Here is a 14253-nt window from a genome sequence, read left to right as displayed (position 1 = left end):
GTTGTGTAAAAAACCACACACCTATAGAGTTGAATGATTGATCGTTTTTGGTCTCTCCTCTACCGTGCACGTGATCCTCTCAAATACTAACGTTCCTTAGAATTCAAGTCTTCGTTCGTGTGCCTGCTGAATGTTCACTGGAATAAGTTATCTTCGGGTCCCACCTTCATGGAGGAAAAAGGAAAAACCAAAACAAAATACTATAGTAGGCTGCTAAAACAAAACACATTAGTGGGGCTTCTCTGTTCCTGACAACCTGACTTTAGACCCACTATTCAATTACCACGTTTATACTTTATATACCCTTATATATATAATATATACACAAACATATATATATATGTGTGTGTGTGTCTGCACAACATAATTGGTGAGGAGGAGACATATATAGTCCACCTGATGCATATTTTGTCAGATAGATTCCTTTCATATTTGAGGCCTTGAAAACAAACCAACCAACCACATAAGACTCCACTACTTATAAAACTTAGCGTCCTCTCTCTCTCTCTCTCTCTCCTGTGTGTGTGTGTGTGTGTGAGAGAGAGAGATGGGGCAGCAGAGCATAGAAGCTCCTCTTTTGGGCAACGATGGGGAGGCCAAGAAGAAGAATTGGCGCAGAATTCTGCTGACCATCCTAGCATTCTTAACCATTAAATGTGAGTGTTCTGTTTTCTTACGGGTTTGATCTAATTTTACTTGTCATGTTTTTGTTTCAAAGCACCGTAATTGTTGACTGTGTGTGTCTGGGTTTTTATGATCGGTTTATTTGGCTCCCTTTTCCATCGCAAATCGACACTGTTATGGTGAACTCGAACTCGGGTGAGCTTAATCAAAATTGAAGTGAAGGAATAGAACTGAAATGGAAGGAATTGCTTTCAATTTGCAATATTTTGAGGGGATTTTTGTTGTCCACCCTAATTTGAACTCATCTGGATTGCGATTCACAATATGACCTAGGACATGCATATGTTTAGTGTTAGTTTATCTCTCTCAAAATTTTAAAGATACTATAAAAATTACAAATCCTTGCAAGCCTGTTTGGGTTAGTGAAGAAGGAAATCCGGGACTTAATTCGATTTTGATTCTAGAATCCTTAGTAGTTACCTTTGGGGTTTTATTGATCATTCTTTTTTTAAGTTCAGGTAATGATATACTGTTTTTTGAGCTGAAGATTTGTTTTGGATGAAAATGGTGTTTAATGACCTTTCAAGGACATGTATTAATTTAATAGGACTTAAATCTAAATTATGCTGAATTTTTTTAAATTGAATAAAATTTACTTGGGTCTAGGTGAGCGCGGAACTGGTAGATTATGAATCAATTCTTTTCCCAAATTGAATTCAATATACTAGGATGCGTCGTATACATATTCTCTTCATGAGTATTGTCCGTAATCCATATTTCCGTGTAGGGATTCATGGATTCTCTGTAACTCCGTTTGTTTGTAGAAAATGTCATCTCCATCGGCACTTGTTATATGCTTATTATTTTATTGAAATTTATTTTTGGTCTTTTATAGTTTATGCTCTTGCGAATTCATTTTAATTCAATGATGTCATATTGTTTGCATTACAGATGTTGTCATTCTTACAATAGATGGCAACTTCAGCTTTTTAGTACTGAGAGGTGTGAACAAGTATGAGACAAGAGTGCAGATTGAGGATGATTTCATCGTTGAGTCAGAGCGGGCGGTTGTTGCAGCTGACGATGCTAGGTGCTCTGAAATTGGTGCATCAATGCTTAGACAAGGTGGGCATGCAGTTGATGCTGCTGTGGCAACTGCACTGTGCCTTGGTGTCGTCAATCCGATGGCAAGTGGAATAGGAGGTGGGAGTTTCATGGTTGTTCGATCTTCATCAACATCAGAAACTCAAGCTTTTGACATGAGGGAAACTGCTCCTCTCGCAGCTTCACAGGTTCACAATTCTTTCTTTCAGATCAAAAATCTACAACAAATTCTCATTTTTCAGAATATTACATGAAGCAAGAAAAATAAAAAAGTTGCGTATGCTTATATTAGACCGTTTTCCCTCAGAAAAAGTGACATCATTTCGTTTAAATATCTTGGCTGTTCCATGATCATGTAATTGTTAATCAACAGAACATGTATGCAAAGAATCCCGAGGCCAAGTATGTAGGTGCACTCGCTATGGGCGTTCCAGGTGAGCTGGCTGGCCTTCATGAAGCTTGGTTGAAATACGGGCGACTGCCTTGGAGGACTTTGTTGCTACCGGCCGTTAAACTTGCCAAAGAAGGGTTTGTAGTTGCTCCCTATCTTGGATTAGCCATTGCAAAAGGTGCAAAGATGATCCTGGCTGACCCTGGCTTAAGACAAGTGTTTGCACCGCATGGGAAATTGTTACAAGCTGGTGAGACATGCTACAATGTGGAGCTTGGCCACAGCTTAGAGGCAGTAGCAGAACAAGGTCCACAAATCTTCTATAATGGAACAGTAGGTGAAAAGTTAGTCAAGGATGTGAGAGAGGCTGGAGGTATTTTGACAATGGAGGATTTGAGGAATTACAAAGTGGTGGTAACCGATGCACTCTCTGTGAATGTGATGGGCTACACTATTCTAGGAATGCCATCTCCATCAAGTGGAATACTAGGGCTTTCTCTGGTGCGTGTTTTTCCTTTCTTTGGCATCGATTAGTACGTTACAAATATATGCACACGTGACACTGCACATATGCTAATCACTCAAACCAACTTGGCTAGATCTGGCTAGTAGAATGTCAGACGTTAAAACTGCTTCATATCTTAATTTGGGTGCTATTACTGCCCCAGATTTCTTTAACTAGCGGTATCTGGAATTCATATCTGTAAACGTTGGTGAGATGCAGGTACTAAACATCTTAGATAGCTACGGGAATACCAATGCTGCCAAGGGACCTCTGGGTTTACATCGCCTAATTGAAGCACTGAAACACATGTTTGCTCTCCGAATGAACCTTGGTGACCCCAACTTTGTAAATATTAGCAAAACTATGTCTGAAATGCTTTCCCCTTCTTTTGCTAAGAAGCTTCAGCAAAAGATATTTGACAACGCCACTTTCCCTCCTGAATACTATATGCACAGGTTAAACTGTGTACCTTAATTATTTCACTAAAATTTAGCAATATGCTTAATTATACTCTTGGCGTTGTCACTGAAATGATGACTCTGAGGCTTTTTTTCCTTAATTTTTAGATGGAGTCAGCTTAGAGACCATGGAACCAGCCATTTCTGCATTGTAGATGCTGATCGAAATGCTGTATCGATGACAACTACAGTAAATTATGGTTTTGGAGGTGGGGTGCTCTCCCCATCTACTGGTATTGTTCTCAATAACGAAATGGATGACTTCTCGACACCAACTGAAATATCGCCTGACAGACTCCCTCCTGCTCCAAGTAATTTTATCAAACCAAACAAGAGACCCTTGTCCTCCATGAGCCCAATCATCGTTCTCAAGGTACAGAATGATAAAAACTTTTCTTTCTTTCTTTGTTTTTTTTTTTTTCCAAAGAGATTTTTCTTAAAGAGATTTTACTTAACCTTTTGATAATGTATCCTTCTTTAAGTAGTATTCTTCATTTTGCTCCCTATACAGGATAATCAGCTGGCTGGGGTCCTTGGTGGTAGTGGTGGTTTATACATAATCCCGGCGGTCATCCAGGTTTTTCTTAACCATTTTATCTTTGGGATGGAACCATTGTCTGCCGTTCAGTATCCAAGAGTCTACCACAAGGTTAGTGGCTTGATGTAATTGATTTGACATTAAACCACTGAACATATATATATAATACATTGGTATAAGTTGAACCACCACATACTAATTTGGTCTCAATCTTGTGCAGCTAATTCCAAATGTGGTTTTGTATGAAAACTGGACTGTGATCGATGGCGATCACATAGAGCTCCCAGAGGAGAGACAGCATTTCTTGGAAGAGCGGGGCCATCAACTGCAGGCTAAGAGTGGGGGAGCCATCTGCCAGCTTGTTGTTCAAACCCTTCAGCCCCCCATTGACATGGGTCGGAAAAAGGGAAAGGATTCTAAAGACCAAGTGTTCCGGGGAACTCTTACCGCTGTTAGTGACCCTAGGAAAGACGGGAGGCCTGCGACCACCTGATACTCTGATCCCTAGTTTTATTCAACAAATCTCTCTACAACTTATTGTATCATTGAACATTTTTTTGTATATATCAGTTGGGACCATGGTTGTTAGTATCATAGGGTCTATAATGATCAGTGCTTGTATTCAACTAGTTAGATATATTAATATCCAAAATTCCAAGCTATCCAGAAAATGACTCTTTGCCCTGCCTCGATTAAGCCCAAGTTGCCATGTATTTTTTGTTTTCTTCTCTGAAAGTCAGTGGCCACCATGGAGCCACTTATTGAAAGCTATTCTAAATTGTTGCAAAGAATTTCTCAACCAGAACAGGAACGATACTACTACTAACTTATCAGACACAGTCACAAAATGCAGGGAACGTATATTCAATCAACCACCAGTTTTTTCCATTGAACAAAATGTGGATGGAGGTTTGTTGTTTGTACATAAGGAAATAAAAACAGATGCGAAGCGGTCCTACTGTGTCTCAGAAGAATTCCCAGTGCAAGCTTGGCACCTTTGAAGGATGGACCTGGTTATGATGCTTTGTCCATCAGCTGTATTGGAGTTAGAATGTCCGACTTGCTTGTGTCGATAATACAAACCATTCATGAACATTTCCTCTAGCATAAAATGTGCTTTCTCCATATGGAAAATTATATCGAGCTGACACTGCACAATTAAGCACACGGGATACTTTAAAAAAAAGCACAAACTACCATGTTTTTGTAATTATATGAACCTGAGGGGAATTGTGTGTGTGTGTAAGAGAGAGAGAGAGAGAGATTAGTACAAGGATCAGGATTTCAGTTGCAATCCTGATCCATAACAAGCTTGGTAGAAAATTAAAAGCAGTGTTTTTTTTTCTCCCAAATATCATATACATAGGGAGGGCATAGCAGTAGTCATTTTAACTTCAAAACAGGCGTCAGTATCTGAAAATGGTGCATTAGATGAACTCAAGATTGCGCAAATAATGACACTACCATTAACTTTTCATTTCTTTTTATTCAGCATCCAACAAGAACTCAGTGGTATTACACTAATAACCATTAAGCTTATCATAAGGATTCAAATTCAACTTTAACTTCACCACGTCAGTGTCTGAAAATCATGCATCACATGTACTCAAGCTGCCATTGAAATGAGTGGACCTACATGGGGTTTAGGGTAGGGGCCATGCCAATCCGTGCCTTAAAAAAAAAAAAAAAAAAAAAAAATTTAAATTTAAATTTAATGTGTGGTCCCCTCAAAGTCTATAAAGAAACCTAAATATGGGGTTTAGAATGAAGTTTCATTTTTGATCTTTGCCAATTCTATTTGAAAGCAGATACTTATAGTAGGGTATAAGAATAAATACATGTCATTACATATCACGTTTAATTAGTTGGTGTTATTATGTCATCAAAATTATAGAAAATTCTCCTCTTATAGAAGCAAATGAATATGTGTTATTGAAGAGAGATAAAAAAAAAAAAAAAACAGAAGTAATTTTATACAGTAAGCATAAGTTAATTGTAAATATTGTGAGCACAGTATAGACAATGGAGTTGACTTGATGCAAGACTCTTTTCATTTTGCATCGATTCTGACCCTACCACGACGGGGCGGCTTTACCATCTTTCTTGGATAACTTGGATTGCTCAAAGTTGCTTTATAATAGTTGTTGGTTAATTTGACTGTTTTTTTGTTTGAATGTAAAATATTTTTTTTAATTTTTGGTGTTTGATTGTTTTAAAATATTCAGGAAAAAAAATTTAATTTAATAAAAAAAATTTACTCAGCAGGTTATTTTTTACTACTGACGGCATGATAAACTTCATCTCAATCTCAATCTAAACCTTAACCAATCGCCGAAAATGTAAAAAATTAAAAAATGTGTTTTACCTAAAAAATAAAAATCTTTCCCGAGAAAATTATTTTAATATGGGAACTACCCATATACAAGTCCAGATATAAATAATAACTAAATAAAGAGAGAAAAAGGAAAACAAACTGTATTTTCCTTTTGCTTTCTCTCTCTCACATTGCCAACCAAGGATGGAACATGAACTGCATAACATAAGCATATATAAAACAGACAAATTGATTGTTCCCAACCATTCTCATTACAACAATACACCATATTCCCGGAGATGAAGATTCAAATAAGTGAACTTTCTGCATGAACTTTAAAAGGAGCAAACGACGGTTTAATATACCTTACATACTAGAAAACAACAAGAATCAAGGCACATGGAATGAACTTAAAGCGAGATGGCCACTGATATTGTAGGCTAAATAATAACAGTAGCAAGAATAACAATGTCACCCTCATAGCAACTTAATCTCTTCGACCGACTTGTCATCCGAAGGACCATCGTCCAGCAATTGAGTTGCTGGGGCTACCGCTTTGTTGAATTCAATAACATCTTTTTGACTCAAAAAGCTGGGTTGATTAGTGGAGGAGAGGAGCCTAGCCCACATCCTGTCTGTGATCACAACGTAGTTCTGTTTCTCATTAATTCGCTGTTCACACACCATCAAACAATCAGCCGGTGTTAACAACATGAAATGTAAAAATAAGGGATTTATTAAAGAATGCTTAGTAAAAATAATCATATGGATTCATTGTGCTAAGATGTTACATGAAAAGTCACAAGCGCAACACAATCCTTTTTCAACAGAATCACTTTATATTAAGTTGTAAGCAGATACAGGAAACAGAAAAGATGGAAAGTGGTTGATGGAAGCCCGTGAGTAATTAATGAGAACTGCTCCGCTATGACAGTGGAGCAATGTGATCATGACTAAAGAAAATTACTTTTCTGAAAAAATAATAATAATAATAACAAATAAGAAAGATAGCACCCAGGAATCCAGAGTTAACATTTCACATAAAACCACCTGAGCATACATCTCAGGGTCTGCAAATGACCAACCATTGGCCAAAAAACAAGGACTGCTTCTTGTCATTTTAGACATACTCTTACCTCTACATGACATGGTGATAATGAAACAATTTAGGGACTGAATTGATGCTCTCATGCAAATCGCTTTTCAAATAAAAGAAAATTATGAAAATTAGTCCTAACTATTCTGCAATAAATTGATTTTTTTTTTTTTTTTATGTAATGAACCGACTTACATAGAAAGGTATGTAAGTCTGTCTGCCATTGACAAGTCCACTTGTATATCCTGTGTATCCTGCCATTGCTCCATGAACAGCACTTTGAGCCAGAAGTGTGCAGTACACGTTGTCAGATGCATTGCTTGGAATAGCACGGATCATGTATGTAGGATCTGTCAGACAATAATATACAAGACTTGGTTAGATCAGCCATTTCCTAATTTCCATATGACGATGTAGCATAATATTGTACATCACTAACCTATATATTTGAGATTGATGGGTATCTTTCGTTTTGAGAAATGATCCTGCAAAATCAAACCCACGAATTTACCACCAAGTAGAATTTACATTAATCACTAACATGCAATTGGCAAAAATTCAAGCATCTTATGCTTGTGAGTTGTACAGTTAGTGAATCCATGATGTGATTCTTCTGGTTAACGGATACCAAAAGAACCACATATCAAGTTCTTACAGTCATAAATAATAAATAAAATCAAATGAGAATTTTTCCATTACACATTTTCTTTCCCCCTCTTCTGGTAAATTCTCTTAAATTCTTCTTCAGTTGGAAGTGTCTACCAATACAACAGAATGGAAATAAAAACAAAAAGTAAGCATTTATAATGCTAATCAGTACAAAATTGTATCAGCATTATTGCACAACATGGGTAAAACATAATCAATATAGTTCCAAAATGAACAGGAACGCAGTAACAAGTTCATCAGAAATACTAATTAACATCAGATGAGGGTTTAAAAACTCATTTTCAAAGCACACATCCCCACAACTGCATAAATATGGCTGCATAAACAAGCATATGCTTGTTCAAACAATAACAGCACGCACCAGCATATCAAGCAAATGCATAGGCATAAGAATTTAGATCAGAATCAATACCTTGATTCTTTGAGATATCCACAGCCCAACATCTTGGAGAACCTTATTTCCGGAAGCATCCTCCTTGTCACTAGAACGCAAACTCTCAGAAAGAAGTTCCTGCCCTGCACCTTCAGCAATGACAAGAACCATATGACCATTTTCTTTGAATCGATTCTCTATATATTCAAAAAGTCCGCCTGGTCCTTCGAGAAAAAAAGGTGACTCTGGAATCAAGCAGCAGTCGACATCTCGGCTAGCAAGAGTAGCATGCATTGCAATAAACCCTGCAACATGAAGTCCAAATTTAGTTCATAGAAAGATCAGGTAAACATAGGAATAACAAAACCACAATTGATGATTCTCTCACTGACAAAAATATAACACCTTTGCGCCCACCAAGAAATTAATATCAAAGAAATTGAGGAAATAGCTAGTAGAAATAATTATTGACCAAGTTTGTTAAAAATTAGCATATGCATGACCTTACAGGGAGTGTGTTTAATCCATGAGCAATAAAGGCAAACCTGGGGGTGCCAGAGCATTTTACCCTAATAATTAATAAAGTTTCATATAGATAACACCGAAAAAATTATCATACGGTCATGACATTTAAAATATTGTTTAGAACTTCCCCAACCACTAAGACAATTTAGAACTAATTTACAATGCAACCCATATCCTATGTATTTTTATCAATTCTAACAAAATATACCAAAACAATGACATGGATAAAAGACAAGACACCTACTTGAAGAAGTTGGACAGGTTAATAAACAGAGGAGGATAGCATATTCTAATGTATAGCTTACCACTGTAGCGACCCATTAGTTTCACAAGACCAAGGCCATTCTCAATACTTGTGGCTTCAACATGCGCTGCGTTAATGGCACGTTGGGCTTCCTCAACAGCCGTATCAAAGCCAAATGACCTGTCAATAACCTGTACCAACGAAAGACTATATTTTGAAGAAACAAATTTTAAGAATTGTGATTTGTTGTTTTATACTAATTAGGGGTGATAAGAACTATATTAGAATTGTTCCAGCCATGAGATTACCGGAATGTCATTATCAATAGTTTTGGGTATTCCAACAACTGCAACTTTCAAATTGCGCCTCCTAATTTCCTGCATGATATGACAAGAGTTAAATGGATGGTAATTAGTTTTATACTCCATTTGGTTCCTTATTTTAAAGAAAGAAAAGAAGATAAATTAGAGAGAAGAAGACAAGAATACAAGAAAGTATTTAAATTTTTGGTAATAAAAAAAATGGAGAGGAAAAAAAAAAAGAAAGGGATCGGTTGAATCCATTTCTTTTTCAATTGATTACACCCCAAGCATAAATGTTGTACTTTTTTCTGAATCACCTCACTCTTAAGGTCATAGTTTTTGATGGCCCAAAGAGAGAAAGAGAGTTTATCTTCTAAAGGGTCATTACCAAGTGTGTTGCCCATTAATCAAGGAAGCTGGGAAGGGTGGACTCGATAAAAACCTAACATTTACCATTATTTAAACAAAGGGGCCGTTCTCAGGATTCGAACTATGTTGTCACCCACGATAGCTTGAACATGCACCAAACAATGGATGCTAGATAGTTTCTCTCCTAGTCATCCTATTTCTTTTAAATCTTTCCTCAAGAAGAAAAGAGAATACAAAACAAACAAAAAAATTATAAAAAAAAATTAAAAATTAAGAAGAGGATCTCTCCTCTTCCCTCAAGATATGTATTTTACAGATTTCAACCAAGGAAGTCAGAATTAGGATCTCAAAGAATTATTTACACTTATGCAGTAAATATAGACTAGCAATGAATGATAAATTTTCTTCAACCAAATATACCTCATAGATAACAGATGCTCCTTTCTGAGTTCCATCTCCTCCAATAATGTAAACCTGACATGTAGAAAGCCATAAATGCAATATTAATGCATTGAAGGTTAGGTGATAACAAATGCAGAAAAGGAAAGCATGACCAATGATTCTGGCATCTCAAATTGAAAAGTGTACAGTTGCATCTTCAACATACCTGATTAATACCCCGGTCCTGAATGCTGTCGACTATTTTTATAGTATCATGGCCACCTCGTGACGTCCCAAGTATTGTTCCACCACGTTTGTGAATATCATTCACAACCTTGGGTGTTAAGTTGATGGTATTTCGAGAGTAGAAACCCTTGTATCCTCCCTACAGAGTACAGATCCACCAATTACATTAACTGGGTGATGAGACCATAAATATAGTAGACTCATTGGTGCATCTCTTCACAAAATAAATAAATTAATTAATTAAATATAATATATAGACCCAAAATAAAATTGTCCTAAATTGTATGACCCAAAATAAAATTACTCTTTCAGGCCATAAGTACCCACAGTGGTTCACTTTAATCTGATAATATGCAAACAGAAATCTAAAGAATTTGCGTTTAACATAATTAAGTTTAATGGCCACTTAGAAAAAATATTTGAAAACCACCAAACATTTTCTTGTTGAACTGTTGAAGTACAGTTTATAGATATCTAGACATGGTTGTCTAGGGATGCTGGTTCAAATCAACAATATCATTATATACTTGTGGTATCATTTGGAGAAAACCATGCAGATAGTTCCTGCATTAGCAGTTCCCTATGCATCGAATTCTCACATACTATTCAACTAATTAACGAATGCAATTCTTAAAAATATACAGAGTGGTGAGAATAAGCATTAATCTAAGGCATTGTTTGGCTGGCATTCTAAACAACTTAATTCCTTTTTCAAGAAAAATTCCTTTGCTTTTTTGCTCTCAAAAGCAAGAGAAGTAGCCAAAATTCCAACAAGCCAGTGACTAATGATCCCCATCAACTCAATTTTTAAACAAGGGGAGTGCACCCATAAATATATTATCTGAAAATTAACTGCATGAAAGATATAGGATTGGAATGGTAATGTACTAGTCACTTACATCTATCCCCAGAACCTTTTTTACACCATACATATGGTACAGGCCACATACTAGTTCCCTAATTACTGTGTTGAGACCAGGGCATAAGCCCCCACATGTCACGATGCATGCATGTACTTCATCCGAATCAAAATACACCTGAAAGAACATCAAAGAGAGTAAATCAAAATGAGCCATTTGGTTCCTCATTTTATGAATATCACAAATAAAGCAAATTATATACGTACCTTTTGACGTGGTCCGGCACGTCGGAAATGAATTCCTCTTGGACTATTCATTTGAACAACGACCTACAAATGAAGGAAGAACTTAAAAACATATTAAAAGAGATAAATTGTGGCCAGATTATGTCAATAAGGGCCCATACAACCTGCTCCAATTCATGGAAAAAATGTGGTTGTAGAAAATGCATCTTTAAACAATCTTGTTTCTGGTTGTAGGAATCAAAGGACAACCAGTCCTTGTATTTGAAATGCAGGCACCAACTTCTTTGTGTAAAATTTAGACATTAAGACTAATCTTTTGGTACCACTCTACCAACAGAAATGTCAAGGCAGACCTTCTTGAGGCACATCCACTCTCACAAAATGCATTTCTAAATCTATGATGAAATTAATTACAAAAAGATCTAATTTTTCTTGTTAAAAAGGTCATGAGGGAAAAAAAAAAATAGAACTAACCTTTTGCGGAACAGTGTCATCAACATCGACAAAATATTGCCTGGGAAACAAAAAATCATTTCATTGATCCATCAATGCTAACCAACCTTGCTCTAAAGCATGTGAAACAGTAAATAAGGGGGAAAAAAAAATAAAAAGTCACCAGGTGCAAGGGACTCTAAATCAACTTACTTAACAACCGAGTATGCAGGATTGTCTTGCAATGGATTGGGATAAGTCTGCAACAAAAACACAGATGAGTAAAATTAGGGATACCTACTTCAGAACAAGACAGTATCAACAAGAATGATATTGAATGTAACTCAATTCTCGACTACTATCAATGACCTAATAGTAAAATTTTCATGGTCGTATAAATGATATAACTTTAATGCTACACTTGATTGCTGAAGGAATGTCCAAGGAAACGAATTTCACAATGTTCTGGAAATTACAGCAGAATACTGAAATTTTTCTTTTTATTCCCTAATTTCTTGCTCCTGTTATCATGATATGAAAGCAACCTAATGACTACTCGAACTCCTGACCTCCCTTTGGAAAGTAGGAGCTATAAAACCTTTGGAATGGAAAATTTTAAAATCCAGAATTACACTTGCACAAAAAAAATATATATATATATAAAAAAAAAAAAAAAAAAAAAAAAAGAAGAAGAAAAAATCTGGAAACAAAGACAACAAGCAAAGAACACACATATAAACACCAATATATATAAGATGTCAGGTTAACCCCAATAAAGTTAGGGAATTTATAATTAGGGGTAAAAATTACTTTTCAATTTTTCTTAATTATTAGAGGAGACGTAGATGAACATGAAAGAAAACTCAGCTGTTTAAGACAGAAAATAACTAAACAACTTCAATTGTAATTATAGCCAAAACGCACAATACTTAAATTCTGTGATCAAGTCCAATCAAACTTTAACCTCATATAAACAAAATGATACAGGAAAAAACACACAATTACACACAGAGAGGGATAGAGAGAGCATACAGGAAGATCAGCAATGTAATCAGTGAAATGAGGAACGTCTTGAAGAACATAACCGGCGTCACCGGTAAGGATCTTCTTCTGAGAATTGACAGAGAGTGCCATTCCGTTTTGCGAAGCGAAACTCACAAGACCGGTCCTTGAATTCGAACTGGTTGACTTCGAATTAGAACGATCAGAGCCACGCAACCTGAGAGTTGAGATCGTAGAAGAACTACACACTGAATCCATTCAACAACACAAAATGAGTTGTTTCGTTTATCTGACTAAGATACATAACTTCCATTATATATATATATATATATATATATACACAAATAATATATATGTATCTATGTATATTTGTAGGAATGGTAAAAGAGATAGTGTTGACCAAAGATGAAGACACGACCACGGAAGCGTTGATCCTTGCCCAAGTTTTTGTAAAATTCGTAGGATTTGTTTTGTTTATATATGTGTGTTTGTGTGTGTTTTTATATGTATGCGTGTGGTTTTTGTATGTATAGAAACAGGTGGCTTGAATTTTCTTGCGTTTCGTTTCCTGTTATTGACGGATCTTAAGCTTAGAAAGTTTTGGTCAGGTTCATGGAAACTTGGAGAAGAAAAGGAAGGAAAGTAGAAGGACAGAGAGGGAAAACAAGGACATTTAAGAAATTTCCACCTTCTAGATTCTTCGGATTATTCTACTACGTATTAGTTAAAATATTTAGTTCAAAGTACAATAATGCCCTTATAATAATTTCTGATTAAAATTTTAAATTTAATTGAATATATTTTTATTGAATAAAAATAAGAATAATGATGCTCTTATAATAGTTAAGGGGTATTTTAGAGAACTGCGAACTACGGTTCAAAAATATTTAGATTTTTTTAAATAATATATAAGATATATGAGTAATTTTAAAAGTTTACCATATCGCATAAAAAATTACCAGATTAAAAAAGACAGTTTCCTTTTAGAAAAAAAAAAAAAGAAAAAAAAAGAAAAGAATAGATGCTCTCTACTTTTTGTGATGATTTGATTTGCAATTTCCTTCTTTTTTTTTTTTCTTTTTTTTTTTTCAACCCTTTTTTGCTATTCATTTTACAAAACTATGGACTCTGAACATGGGATTGCAAAAACCGTCATAGCCGGGAGCCATGGGAATCAAAGCAACCATGTAAGAAGGTTCCACATGTCATTTATTTATGGGTGCACGTGTGTGGCTTTGAATGGTCAAATTTGAGCAAATTTTTACTCTACCGACTATATTTTTACTGACCCAATGCTATTAAGACAGGTTTAATTACTCCACCTCCTTCAATTATTATTATTATTATTATTATTTATTTATTTATTTAATACCTTGAATTTATCCAGAATTAGACTTTTCTTCCACAAAAGTATGAATGGTCATGGTAGCCCTTGGCAAATACTTTTTTTTTTTTGACAGACGGTGAGATAATTTAATCCATATTCATTTAAACTTTCTTTATATTTTTTTTACTTACATTTTTACATCATTCTACCCAATCATAATTTGACATCCAAATAAATGTATCAATTTT

General features: G+C 35.5%; 2 protein-coding genes across 4 annotated transcripts; one reads left to right on the top strand and one right to left on the bottom strand.

The window, feature by feature from the left end:
* Window positions 1–398: 398 nt before the first annotated feature.
* LOC132280164 (glutathione hydrolase 3) lies at window positions 399–4492 on the top strand. The gene is made up of 7 exons (XM_059782296.1): window positions 399–656; window positions 1576–1916; window positions 2102–2620; window positions 2844–3079; window positions 3191–3455; window positions 3594–3731; window positions 3841–4492. The coding sequence occupies exons 1-7, from the start codon at window positions 548–550 to the stop codon at window positions 4111–4113; spliced, it is 1881 nt and encodes a 626-aa protein (XP_059638279.1). The 5' UTR covers window positions 399–547; the 3' UTR covers window positions 4114–4492.
* Window positions 4493–6151: 1659 nt separating this feature from the next.
* LOC132280163 (ATP-dependent 6-phosphofructokinase 3-like) lies at window positions 6152–13338 on the bottom strand. Of its 3 annotated transcripts, none has more exons than XM_059782294.1 (14): window positions 13079–13338; window positions 12709–12926; window positions 11890–11936; window positions 11719–11758; window positions 11266–11328; window positions 11039–11176; window positions 10120–10278; window positions 9933–9986; window positions 9150–9218; window positions 8903–9032; window positions 8112–8377; window positions 7470–7515; window positions 7226–7380; window positions 6152–6606 (listed from the first exon to the last, which is right to left on the bottom strand). In XM_059782294.1, the coding sequence occupies exons 2-14, from the start codon at window positions 12808–12810 to the stop codon at window positions 6412–6414; spliced, it is 1464 nt and encodes a 487-aa protein (XP_059638277.1). In that variant the 5' UTR covers window positions 12811–12926; window positions 13079–13338; the 3' UTR covers window positions 6152–6411. The 3 variants fall into 3 exon arrangements, with proteins under 3 accessions (XP_059638277.1, XP_059638278.1, XP_059638276.1); XM_059782295.1 differs by having other exon boundaries at window positions 13097–13338; XM_059782293.1 differs by having other exon boundaries at window positions 12709–13338.
* Between the last annotated feature and the right edge of the window lie 915 nt (window positions 13339–14253).

Source organism: Cornus florida, unplaced genomic scaffold (genome assembly GCF_030987335.1).
Source record: "Cornus florida cultivar Cherokee Brave unplaced genomic scaffold, ASM3098733v1 CherokeeBrave_3.0.0_Hap2_Chr10, whole genome shotgun sequence".
Lineage (NCBI taxonomy): Eukaryota > Viridiplantae > Streptophyta > Magnoliopsida > Cornales > Cornaceae > Cornus > Cornus florida.
This window is presented reverse-complemented; position numbering and strand designations above follow the sequence as displayed.

Excerpts from the sequence above, each read along its gene's own strand:
- LOC132280164 (XM_059782296.1), top strand. The coding sequence starts at position 548 with ATGGGGCAGCAGAGCATAGAAGCTCCTCTTTTGGGCAACGATGGGGAG. Across the intron at positions 657-1,575 it reads AGCATTCTTAACCATTAAAT|ATGTTGTCATTCTTACAATA; the intron begins GTGAGTGTTCTG and ends TTTGCATTACAG. Across the intron at positions 3,732-3,840 it reads ATCCAAGAGTCTACCACAAG|CTAATTCCAAATGTGGTTTT; the intron begins GTTAGTGGCTTG and ends AATCTTGTGCAG.
- LOC132280163 (XM_059782293.1), bottom strand. The coding sequence starts at position 12,936 with ATGGATTCAGTGTGTAGTTCTTCTACGATCTCAACTCTCAGGTTGCGT. Across the intron at positions 8,378-8,902 it reads ACTAATGGGTCGCTACAGTG|GGTTTATTGCAATGCATGCT; the intron begins GTAAGCTATACA and ends TTCATGTTGCAG. Across the intron at positions 6,607-7,225 it reads AGACTTACATACCTTTCTAT|CGAATTAATGAGAAACAGAA; the intron begins GTAAGTCGGTTC and ends GTGTGTGAACAG.